Genomic DNA, 13,164 nt, shown 5'->3' on the forward strand with positions numbered 1-13,164 from the left:
TGATCTGGGGTGCTTTTTCATTCAGTGGAACACTGGAGCTTCAGGTGGTGCAGGGATGTCAAATGGCAGAAGGCCCTCGTCTGTGTGGTAATGACTGGGTTTTTCAACAGGACAATGCTGAAGTTCACATTGCACGCCTGAAAAAGGACTTCTTCCAGGGGAATAACCTCAACCCTTACGATGCATACCGCCACCGAACAGGTAGCGCCAGATCCATTTGTGGGCGTCCAAATGTATTAGTGGCAGGCTGCCACTAAGGCAGCATTATCCTTCAATAGTGCCTTGATATCATCCTGTAGAACGTTGATATCATTGCATAATGCTCTTTTTTCTTTCATAGGGATTTTAGCTTTCTTAAGAGCCGCACGCAATGCAGCATTGTGTTCCAATAATACTTTAATATCATCCTGCAGAACCTTGATATCATTGCATAATGCTCTGTTTTCTTCCATAGGGTTTTTTAACCTCCTTAAGAGCAGCGCACAAGGCTGCGTTTTCATTTTGCAACTTAATTTCTTCTTAGTGCTTTATTTGGTCAGTGCTCTATTTTCTTCCATAAGGTTTATGGCAGGGGTCTCAAACTCAATTTCAGTGGGCCAGTGGAGGTAGAGTCTGGGTGAGGCTGGGCCGCATCTAGTATTGGGAGTAGGGCTGGGAATCTCAGGGTACCTCACGATACGGTACAATTCACAATACATGGCTCACAATAACGCTAAAGGGCCACCCTTTCCCGGTCCATGTGATAACACCACTGTTCGTTCAGTGTTGGTGTTTACTTGCCCCTGTAGGTATGTAAGTAACACTGAGCTTGCCCAGATGTTGCGGGCTGCAGTTACACTACTCTTTGATGTCCAGTCGCGGGCCGCAAGATACGTTTTGGTGGGCCGCGAGTTTGAAACCCCTGGTTTATGGCATCATTATGGACCTTATTTGGAAGAGGTTTTTGTTCTGAAATTTGAATCTGTGATTGCCGACAAAATCAAGGCTTATTTTTGAAGAATCTTGCTGGGTTTGTGAATGGAGCTTATGCCTTATTTTAAAAAAATCTTGCACTGTTAGTGATTGCAGACACCTAATTTCTTCCATTGTTTGTAATGCAATGTCCTTCCTCAAGGCTTGTATTCTGGAACTTCTGGAACTGTTTTTTCATTCGGGGTGTCGTCTCCTCCTCATCCGACAGCCAGACTGACCCTATTTCTGAATTTGAATCTGTAATTCCAAGGCCAGTATCATTTTGCTCTCTGTTTGGCATTGTTGCTAGGCAACCACTTTGAACTTCAGCAGTTATCCAGTTAGCTTGACTAGCTAGTAGCTACCAACACTTTTAACTACTTTATTTCAAGGACTCTGTACCTGTTGCCTACCCCAGTTAAAGTTGAGGGAGTGAGCAAGGAGTTCTGATCTTGTGTTTGTGAAGTGTAATCAGGAAAGCACCAAATAACTCAGATTTCCAGTATCGCCAACAGAGGTCCTGCCATGTACGTTCTCCCCAGTCGACAGCAAGGGAAAAAACTACTACTTTATACTAATCACAGCAAGTTAGGGATATTTCATACACATTTCAGGATGAACCGAAAATGTACCACTGTATGAACTTCACAGGTGAAGTTAATCTGAGCTTTCTAATTTTGAATGCACATGTCCAACTTGTTGGATACTTAACGCACTTAACGCACAACTTGCTCTTCTATAAGAGTCGTCCCTAACTTTTTGTGAGTAGTATATGTAAAAGTCCATGTCAACATTTTTGATAAAGTAATCTTCAGCAAAACCTTTTAAAACTCCAAAGGAAAAACTCTCAAGTTTCACCAAATTATTGTTATGTTAACAAACCCCTACCCAAAACGGGCACATTGTTTTGTGTTCTGCTCATTAATAAACTAACAATCATGGGCTTCCTGGTGAATGTGTGTATGTTTTCAGGAGGGTTTTCTCACTGAATTGAGTTAGTGACAGTACAGAGTAGTTGTAGTGTTTATCAGGAGTGGTCATCAGTCTTCATACAGCTTGTATGTACAAGTACAATATTTGTACGAAACGATGGTCATGCCTGCTTCAGATGTACTTTCAAACTAGACTCCATGGTCGACAGACTAGGTACTTTAATTCTTAAGGGTGCATAGTATTGCTGTGACGTCCTCATAACTGCAGACATGCACACTTACATTAGTGCTCACCACAGTGCTGTATGTGAGGCAACTGTGTGTTTGTGTGTATCTAACATGAAAGTAAAAAGATAAATGTGCACAGTTAGGCAGGTGCTATGTTTGCAATCAGACAAATGAAAGCATTTGGAATGTGAGTGAGCTCTTAAATGATGCACTCATTAGCTTTACATGCAGTAGAGTATAATTACATTTAGTATAGCTTACTTATTCATACAAATTGGCCCATGCTCCACATTTTTGTTAAGAAGCCACTGAGAACAGCATGTTTGGCACGAGCTTGTTTTAATTTTGTTGCAACAACAGTTCTTGTCGCCAAACCTTTTGTGTGATCTCTCTTTGCATCTTGTTTTTAAATTGGGTCAGAATACAGAGACACACAAGCTGAATTATTCATGAAGAGAAGCATGTCCATTTTGTTTATTGTTATTATTGCAACTTTACATTCATACATTGATGACTACTGGGGATTTTTTTTCTGTGTCTGCCTAGATTTTGTGTGTGCAAAACAAAGGACACAGTTTTTTTTTTTAACATGTTCACATTTGGCATGTTCATATCAGTACCTGAGTACACAGCATGGAACGGATAAGTAGACACTCAAGTTTGACTAGCTGTAAGCTTAAACATTAACGTTTATGACATTTTGCAAAAACAATCCAAAAGTAGGGATGGGAATAATAATTGATTAATCTATTCATGATCGATGTGTGGAATTGATTGATGATTAACCGGCAAAACTGAGGCAAAATGAGGTGCACTATTTGGCTGCAACCAGCAGAGGCTCTGTTGATACAGTCTCAACTATGGGACGTTGAGCTACATCCACGCATCGCATGCAGTGCATCACTGGCATTGAAACACAAATTGACAATATTCTAAGCAAGCATCTTCCAGATGAGTAAAATAACAATCAGTGTTAATTTCGTTGGTGAATAATTTTTGTCATATGCTTGTGAATGTTCTCACTCATCCAGGGCACTCACCTATAAAACAGTGTATGCCAGAAACCCGAAAAGTGTGTACGATCAAAAATATTCAGACCCAAAAAAAGTGTCGTGTGCACACATTCACGCAATTTGTGCTTCACCTGCTGTCCAAATGTATGTACGCAACTCCACCCCACGTCACGCCATCTCCCACGTCTCCACGCCTTCAATTCGCTATAAATGGTCAATGCAAAGTGGGTCATGAATGTGACATCCATATTTAATGACCCTTTATTGCATTTCGCTTGGCTCTTCTGAATCATGGCTGCTGAGAAGCTGAAGACGAAAGACCGGAACTTGACCGAAACTAAGGTGGAAATCTTAGTTGGAGAGCTGGAGGCCCATAAAAACATAATATTTGGAGAACACAGCAGTGGCATAACCAGAGGAAGATGAGCGAGTCCGCTGTCAACAGCGTCAGTGGAACGGGGCGCACTGTTTCAGAACTAAGAAAAAGTGGTTGGCTATCGAAGCATTTTTTGTGAGCATGTTTCTACATTTTCCTAATTGATACCACATTTTATATAAGCTATAAGATAACATAAGCTTAGCAAAATATGTTTCATTTAATGGTGGACGCAACGACTCAAAACGGGGATTAAGTTTTGTTGAAAATTAGTTGTTTTAATTCCAGATAGATATTTTAAAAATATTTAACTTAATGATGTCAATAACACCATCAAAATGTTAGGTATATTATAATTATTTTATGAGGAACTACTATTGTTAATTTTTTTAAAAGCACAACAAAAGAAAACCACATCATTTGTGGAAAGAGAAAGCGTAAGTTAACATACTGTAATTTATCATTTCAGACTGGAAAATTCCCTAACAAAATGAAAATAACTAAAGTAGTTCCAATCTTTAAAAATGGAGAAAAACATCAATTTACAAATTACCAACCAATTTCCTGATGAACCCCATTTTCTAAAAATAACGAGAAGCTATTTAATAACAGGTTGGACAAATTTATTGATAAGAATGAATTACTCGCAGATGCACCGCCGTATCACTGCGCACTGTTGCCTGTGCGTTCATGTGAATGTGACGAAGACACTTGCATCTTCTTCCTCTGTGGAACACATACGTAAACAAGATGGCCGTGGCGCTCCATCGCAGAAGTAGGTGCGAGCGTCTTCGTCACATATACATGAACGCATTAAGTCGCTGTTATTGGACTACAATGCTGATGGGGATGTCAACTTCATGTCAAAAAATCTGAACTATCCCTTTTACAAATAAATGTCTATATTTGTCACAATTAGAAGTTAAACTTTGAAAAAATTTCGGTGACATCCGCATGGCATCCAGCAGCTTTAATCATTTAATAATTGATCAAGAAAATGTAGGCATATGCCCATCCCTGATGAAAATATACAGTATCTTATTGATGGAGGATTTGTGTGGAAAGCCAATCTTGTTTTAATCGCTCATGCTGCACACTCCAGCATTGAACAGTGTTGACGTCTTGATTTGTCAGCATTTGTGCTGTTGTTTGTCTAGTCAGAGCTACATTAAGATACCAGAGACTTTTGTCAGGCTTCCTGAGGCTGCTTGGCTCCTCATTGTTCCACAGACAGGCTGATATCTGACCATGCCACTGTTTCCTGACATTGGGCCCAGCCATCTTTCATCTGGGAATGTCTGAAAAGGCTCGGGTTACAGCAAAGGGGACCTCCGTCTGGGTTGTCACAGTGTGTGTGTGTGTGCATGTGTCTTTGCGTGTTGAGTGAAAGCATGCTTATGTGCACACCAGCGCCTGAAGTTTGGCCCTTTTCATCCGTTTCAATCAGGACCCTTCTGATCCAGTTTAACCTTTTGCACACCATGCCAAGCCACCCAGCCCTCTCCCCATCACCCATCCCCCATCCTCGCCCAGATTCCCACCGTTAACCCCTTTTCCCCCGACAGCTCCCCCTCCCCCAGAGACTTGCTGTGAGGCAGGTGACTGATGCAGACTGTCGATATGGCCTACAGATAACATGAATAAAGGATTCAACCCCCCTTTGCCATTCACCACACCCACCCGCTCCTCTCGCCCCCACCCCTCCACTCCCTTGCCCCTATGCAAATCCCCCCCCCCCCCCCCCCACCCCCACCCCCATTCACTGGGAGGGAAGCTTCGCAGTAGCTTCAACCAGAAGCAGGAGGGTGGGCTTTGTTGTGTTCTCAAAAAAGACCAGGGCACACGGGAGTGAGGACGCAGCAACAAAACATGAGGCAACGATGTGCAGAAGGTGAGAGCACGGTACAGAAAGTTTGGACTGGCACCGGATGTGAGAGAAAATCTGTAAACTGAGCGGTTTCAAAGAAAGAAGCAGGAAGCGGCTGTGAGCCATTACCCATAATACCGCTGCTGCTACTATCACTACTTTGGAAGCCACAGCTGCAGCATTGAGCTTCTGCTTTTTGGAAGGCATTTCCTGGTGAGTTTGACATATACATAGAATTAAGTTATTGGTACCAGTAACAGCAGAAACTTTTTTTTTTAGCAAGGCTTACTTACTTTGCTGGGTTTGTTTGTGTTGCCTGTGTGTTGGTTGACTGCTTATTTGTAGGAAGGAATGCATAATATTTATTCAGTATGTTTCATGAGAACAACCTCAGTAATGCATACATCAGTGAGTGCTACATGGATTGAGATAAGGCAAAATTAGTCAGTGATCCACTTCAGGTTCAGGAAGTGGTACTGGTTTCTTGTCTCAATTTGAGTGTTTTGTTGCTTAGGTTGTGCAAAAAAGAGTTACAAATAAACACATTTGTGAGCATGTCATGAGTGATTTACCTCCACTAGACAGAACTACACATGCCTGCAGTGTAAGCTGTTTTCATTGGCTGAACATTTTGGACACCATTTGTTTTTGATCATGTGTGTTCACGGGTAGAACATCAGGAAGCAGTTTGCAAAAGATTAAGCCTCCCTGTACTTACATTGTTCGACACTCATTACCAACGGTGAGTATTTTGTGTGAACGTGTCAGGGCCGACACACATCTAAATTTGAAGTTCAGATTGACCGCGCGTGTGAGTGTGTTTATATTTGTATGAGGCTGAATCAACTGATGACTGATGGTGCTGTGTTTGTGTGGTGGGGGATAGTGTAATTAGATGAGGAGCAACTCTTTGGGGCCCCTCCCCCCACCATCCAGACAGCAGACACACACACTCGGCGACCTCATTCTCGTGTATGTGCACATACACATTCACAAGTTTCCTCAGGCTGTGTTACACAGGTCAGCGGGTCGAGTTGGAATGATATAGTCATGATCAGGGCCATATGTCTATCATGTTGCACTATATGTGTGATGTCCACTCAAAATGTTAGTGATCGTTAGTAATACAGTGGAACCTCAGTTTTCGAACGCCTCAGTTATGCCAGATTCGGTTTTCGCTGAAAATTTTGCTAAAAATGTGGTTTATGGTTAGTTTATGGTTTAATTTGATTTGAACATGCATGCAAGTTACAATGGAATACATCACATAATTCAATTCACAGTTCTACATGTCCTACACCCCATCCGTTCCACATCTTGTACAGTACATTTATTCACTTGCTGTAATCTATATGTGATATTTTAATACATAGAATAATGATAAGGTAATGTAAAAATATGATGATGATATAATTATTAAGATATTATTTCACAATTAATAAAATAATCAGTATCATAATAAATAAACAGTAATAGAGACAAGCATAACAAAACAAGTTCAAGACTCTTCTGCCTTTTATTTTTTAAACATCAACTGCTTGTATTGTTTCTTGAATTCGCTCATGTTGGTGCATTGTTTGAGTTCCTTACTCAATCCATTCCATAATTTAATTCCACATACTGAAATGCTGTTGGTTTTTAGTGTTGTTCTCGCATATAAGTGTTTCAAGTTTAGTTTTCCTCAAGAATCATATTTCTCCTCTCTTGTAGAGAAGTATTGTATGACATTTTGGGTAGCAGGTTATTAACTTTATGCATTGTTTTAGCAGTTTGAAAATGTACTGAATCAGCAAATTTTAATATTTGTGATTTTAAAAATAAGGGATTTGTATGTTCTCTATGTTCTCTATTCTCTATTATGAATTATCCTCACTGATCTTCGTTGCAGTCCATTTAGTGAGTAAAGATTGCTTTTATAGTTATTAGCCCATATCTCCACACAATAAGTTAGATATGATAATACCAGAGAACAGTAAAGAGTGTGTCCCCAGAAATTTATTTTCGTTCACCCTTTCAGTCTATTTGTATTTGGTCGTACATATCCTTTCTGCATTATTTTAGCGGTTTGATCAGCGAATTTTAATATTTATGATTTAAAAAATAAGGGATTTGTATGTTGTATACATGCGGCATAATGAATTATCCTCACTGATCTTTTTTGCAGTACTTTTAGTGAGTGAAGATTTCTTTTATAGTTATTACCCCATATCTCCAAACAATAAGTTAAATATGGTAATACCATAGAACAGTAAATAGTGTGGAGTGATTTTTGATCAAGAACAAATTTGGCTCTATGCAATAATAAAGTATTTCTCGCCACCTTATGTTGTATATTTTTTTATGTGAGATATCCAGCATATTTTTTCATGTATTATGATCTCCAGAAATGTATTTTTGTTCACCCTTTTAATGTCGACTCCGTCATTTCGGTTCTTGTACATTGTTGCGGTTATAATATAATATTGTGCGTGTGTTTTACCCCCTTGGCACGTTGAATCTTGTGGTATTAGTAAGGATGTGGATTGACTACTTCCAGCATTGCTTGTTTATTCAGCCATCCTAGATCACACACCCAACATCATACCGTATCTCAAAATACTGAGTTTACATCCCGAAAGGCTCATTTTGTTGGCAAACTTAAATAAGAATCTTACACAAACTAACAAACTAGTCTGTTTGCCGTGTCATTCTGCAGACTCCTGAGTCCAAATGTGTTCGTAAACATGTCTTTATTGCAAAATGTGCCTGATAGCCTCATCTTAACTCTCGGAAGCCATTGTCTCCCAACTGCATCAGCCATCTATTACGTCATCCGTGGTTGACTGTAGTTTTTTTGCTCACTAAAGCGGGCCTTGTATCTTGATGAATGTGTTACCACACGCACGGGCTCTGCAATTTTTGGGAAAGTTGTTGGCCATGGACAGCACGTAGAGGAAGGCGCGTATCATTGGGGTTGCAAGTGTGTTGTACTTACTGTATGGAGCAAGTGATTTGTGACACCCACGTGCTTGCCACTCGACCTCCATTCGTAGCTTGTAGATTGTGAGTGCGCCGTGCGACTTGGTTGTGCTTGGTGTGCTTCATGTAAGGCTGTCTTACGTTTTACTCACTGGGGACGTGCGTGTGTGGGCATTGTACGAGGCTCCTGCAGCCCACTCACTTCGATTGCAATATGGGCGTACTGGCTTCCTACGGCACCTACGGCTATTGTGACCAGTGTACAGAGCCGCCCACCGTGGCCGCATTAATGTCGGATACGCCATGGAAGCGGCCCCCATGCTCCATGGAGGTCGGGAGAACTAGAGTGTATAACTGGAGGAGTCGCCCACCACGGGAGGCCGTGGCTCGGCAATGTACACACTGTACTTTTAAATTTGCGACACACGCAAGGGTCATGCACTGCTCCTCTGCCTTGTCCTTGTGACCTGGTTCCGTGCAAGGTATTCCCGTGTACACGCAGAAAGTAATTTGCATCCCAATTTTCTTCCTACGGGCTTTACATGCTGTCTGTGGCTTTGGAAATCAGTGCGGGCCACGTGTATGTCTTTTGCGATTTTCCACATTTTTGCACATAGCCAGTACGTAGGAGCATGTATGTTGGGATGTAAGGCCAGCTTAAGTTAACACAGTTGCCTTAACATAGCTAACACAGTTACGCTACAAGTCACTGCTTCTTTTATTGATCACGGCTGCAAAATAACCAACAATGGAGCAGAAAAAATGTTTTAGTTCCAGCATTTTGAGAAATAAGGTGTGATCCACTGTTGAATTCAAGAAATAACTCATAGCACAATACAAAGAAGTCCTCCATGTGGCTCTCCCCTCGTCCATCGCTCGCTGCTGCCGCCTCATCGCTGTTTTTGTTAACAAGTCGAGGTAAAAGTGACATTAAATGTTTATATCATTCATTCATTCATTTTCTGTGCGGCTTAATCCTTAACTGTTGATATGTATTTCAAATTGTTTTCTGCATGTAAAACTATAATTGCTCTGTATTTAAGGTGTTTTGTGTTAACATTTTTTTTAATTAATTGTTTTTTCATTATTTTCTTATGGGAAAATATGTTTGTTTTCATATGTTTTAGTTTTAGATGTGCCCTTTGGAACGGATTAATCACAAAAAATGAAATTCCACTGTATTAGATGTGTTGAACAATTTTGAATTGTTTAGATTTTTATTGCAAACCACGGCAAGTTTATAAACATCGCAAATAAGATAAATTTAAAATGTCTGGAATGGTTTTGAGTGCAACTGTATCAAATAATGGAAAATGGGCTAATGGAAAACACAGTGCAGCCCAGCATATACAGTCTGTCTATATATTCCACTCATAACTTTAATGATGTATATTAACAGTGAAATGAAAATATTTGTTTAACAAGTGGTTTTAGGTTTTTACTAACTCATGTGTAGTAGAATAATAATAATAATTTTTTAAAATGGAGTCGTCACCAGTTGGGAAAAGGAAATGTTTTTCCTTTTTACAATAGCATAAAGGTCTTTCGAAGGCTCCTGGTTTTCTATTGTGAATGCCTTTGTATTGGCCACTGACCTCAGGTCTGCTGCGATTAAGCATCAGCACATCTTGCGTTTCCTCTGGTTGAGCAAGAGACCACTCCTGGCAAGCCATTCAACATAATGTTTGTGTTTATTGTGAGAATACCTCAAATCACAGTAGCTATTCTTGCTACTCTTATACTCAAAAGTACACAGCAACTGGGATAGCATCTGCATACAATAGAATAGAATACTATAGATTAGTGGTCCATGAAACTGGGCAAGATCCACCCCCCACCTCCTACTCTGATATATATACTGTATATATATAATTTTGTAGGAAAGTTTTTAAAAGTGATACATATTAAAGACAAGGCTTGTGCTTGTGTTATTATTGGTTGTTGGTGTCAACATTTCAGCTTTTTTTCATCGTGCCTTTTGCTCTATTGCCGTGCGCTGACACCTCTTGCTGGGCTTTGGGGACCGAGCTCAGGGCTGGGTGCGTGCCTGGAGAGCGGCAAGACGTAGGGACGGGCATGTTTAGTGCTCAAAATGCATGTCTGTTGGGCACTCTCCGGGAGTGGAGAGCACTGATGTGATAATGCATTTGTTTTTTCAAATATTTTTGCAATTGTAGCAGAGTATGGAACTGTATATGATTAGATCAATTTTGCTGTAGCACCTCATCCACACAAGCCACAGAGAGCCAGATGCAATGGAACGTTTGATGGGTTATATTAATTTTCATCTAACTAGATGATCTGACATTGGTAAAATGTCTGATGTATTGTCTGGTATGTTTTATCACCAGCACAGAAGACATAAACAAATATAAATGCACATTTCAAGAGCAGCTGCCTGGATGGCTCGAATGTGCCATTGGTGCCCTGCAAGGTGCCAGGCATAAAAACACGAAGTCCACACGGAACAGTGCCTGCGCCAAATACAAACATATAATTAGGGAACGTACAACTGCAATCGCCCGGACAAATCCCAAAGATCGAATGGTCTAATGCGATCGACGGGTTGGCGACACCTGCTATAGATTATAATGTAGTAAGAAATCATACATCTAATAACCATATAAGCACTATATTTTCTCGACTATATTATGTAGAATAACTGGACTACTTCAATAGTAAGACAATACTTATATTAATATATTTCATATTTATATATTTGTTTTTTCATATTTCACATATTTTAATTACGGTACATTTTTGCATGAAAAATTACAACAGTGTCATGGGTATGTGCACTAATTATATTACATTTCCTGTGAAATCCTATTAAAATCTTGTGACACTGTTGCTGTTTTGCAGAGCCGGTTTTCAGCAATGAACCTGGACAAGGGACCCTAACAACCAAACCTGTACATATAAATTGGCAGAAAGATGGCTTAGTGTAGTACTAGTAATCAGTAGTACTAACTTGAGATATGGCATGTTTCATTTGTCCATAGTATATGTTATAACAGTAACATTACTTTTTACCAAGTAGGCCTACTGTACAAAGGCTACGTCAGGGGTTTTCAAAGTGGGTCACTATGAGCCTCCCCACAGAGAATATAATATGGTTGGGGCCTGCCCATGATAAATGGATTTTGTGAACTATGGAGTTTTCTGCTAACTTTTTTACTCTCTAGGGGCTATCATTCATTATACTTGTACCGACACCATTGTCCATAAAGAGAGTTTGTGCTCACACTTGCGTTCATACAGTATTTTATAGTCCAAATGGTGATAATGCATATTTCCGTGTTATTGTCTTTAGTTTGTGATAAAATGTGGATGGCAAGTCGGATAAGAGTGTAATGTTTCAATCTGTTTCTTTTCCTTTTCTAGTTACCCTCCCAGGTGCTCTCCTCGCCCCTGTTTCCTCCCCCTCAGCCTCCCTCACGACACGTCGCTCCACGTCTAACTCCTCCTCTTCGGCCATGCAAACTTCATACAGACTGCCAAACCCATTGCCCCCGCTCCCGGTGCGAAAGGGTGTCAGAGGTCGCCGACCTAAGTCACAGACTATCGCTTTGTTGAAGGCAGCAGCTGAGGCTGCGGCGGCTGCAGCAGTAAATGGAGCATCAGAGAGCCCTGTCAGGACCACTCAACTGACCCCCAGACCACACAGGAAGCGAGGGCCCAAGCCTGGGAGCAAGGTGAGATGTCACAGGGTCCTACAATTTTTGTTTAGACTGTTATAAAAGAAACTGTTTCGGATAGGGATAAAAACAGGTCAGACGTGGATGTTTTATGAGAAGAGGGGCAGGAATTTGTTTACACTGGCATGTTAAGAATCCATTTGGACACACAGCTGCGTTATGTGTGCAGTGTAGTTTATGTTTGTCAAACAGTTAAAATACACCAACACTAACTTATTAACTAACAGCTCTGGAAAGTTCATGAAGTTCATGGGATTTTTTCTTTTATTATTTTCTTGCTCCAGAGGAAGTCTCGGATGGTGCAGTCGCTGGGGTCATCGGCTATTAAAGCTACTCCTCCAGAGACCAGACTGAGCTCCAGCCATGTCTCAGTAGACAACCACCATAGCAACAGCTCAAGCGTAGTCTGTACAGGTAAACTTTAATAACAAGTACGAGGAAAGCTGGAATGTACTGAACAGTGATAAAGAAAATGTGAATTTATTAGGGCTGACAGATTAAAATATTTAATCATTAAATTACATTTTGTCCATCGTTAACCCGCGATTAATCACAATCGATCAACGATGGATGGAATTTGACCTCAAAAAGATCATTTTCAAGTCTCTTATCAACATGAGGCTGAATGATATGTTTGCTTTATGTAAATGTTTACTAAACATTATATTAATTTTAAAAAGCTCTGCACAAAATGGACCTCAGTGTATCCAAAACAGACACAATGTGCAACAAGTAGACGTTGGTAAGGTGAACTGTCCATCACTCAAATATCATTCTCTTTAAGCAAATAATTTCACTAAATATAATTGTGACTTACATCACAAATAAAGGTTCACAAAAACACCCAACAACTAAATGAACTAAATCTTACAACTAAATCCTGATTTCTCTGAACACTCTTGATCATCTGCAGGGTGCTGTTCCATCTCGTCTTCAGTTCTGTGTGAGTGACTCATTTTTGTGGTGATGTTCACTTTGCTGCTGTTCGGAGCCGAGTGCTTGGCCAGCAAGTGGGATTTGATACTCAATGTACTCCGGTGATAAAACTCCCAGGACAGTAGGTGGAAATAATAAGAGAGCCCTCTGCCAGGACTTTGAGGCTAAACTTGCCATTCAAAATACCCTTTTCTTTGGCCATTTC

General features: G+C 40.4%; 1 protein-coding gene across 3 annotated transcripts in view; it reads left to right on the top strand.

Moving 5' to 3' along the window:
* The window catches only part of scml2 (Scm polycomb group protein like 2), a 36,657-nt gene that overhangs the window by 16,144 nt on the left and 7,349 nt on the right, over window positions 1-13,164 (top strand). For all 3 annotated transcript variants that reach the window (XM_054771138.1, XM_054771135.1, XM_054771137.1), the window contains exons 8-9: window positions 11,710-12,020; window positions 12,308-12,437. In XM_054771138.1, the coding sequence (XP_054627113.1) occupies window positions 11,710-12,020; window positions 12,308-12,437 (441 nt within the window). The remainder of the gene's footprint in view (window positions 1-11,709; window positions 12,021-12,307; window positions 12,438-13,164) is intronic.

The sequence above is a fragment of the Dunckerocampus dactyliophorus genome, chromosome 3 (assembly GCF_027744805.1).
Source record: "Dunckerocampus dactyliophorus isolate RoL2022-P2 chromosome 3, RoL_Ddac_1.1, whole genome shotgun sequence".
Taxonomy (NCBI): Eukaryota; Metazoa; Chordata; class Actinopteri; order Syngnathiformes; family Syngnathidae; genus Dunckerocampus; species Dunckerocampus dactyliophorus.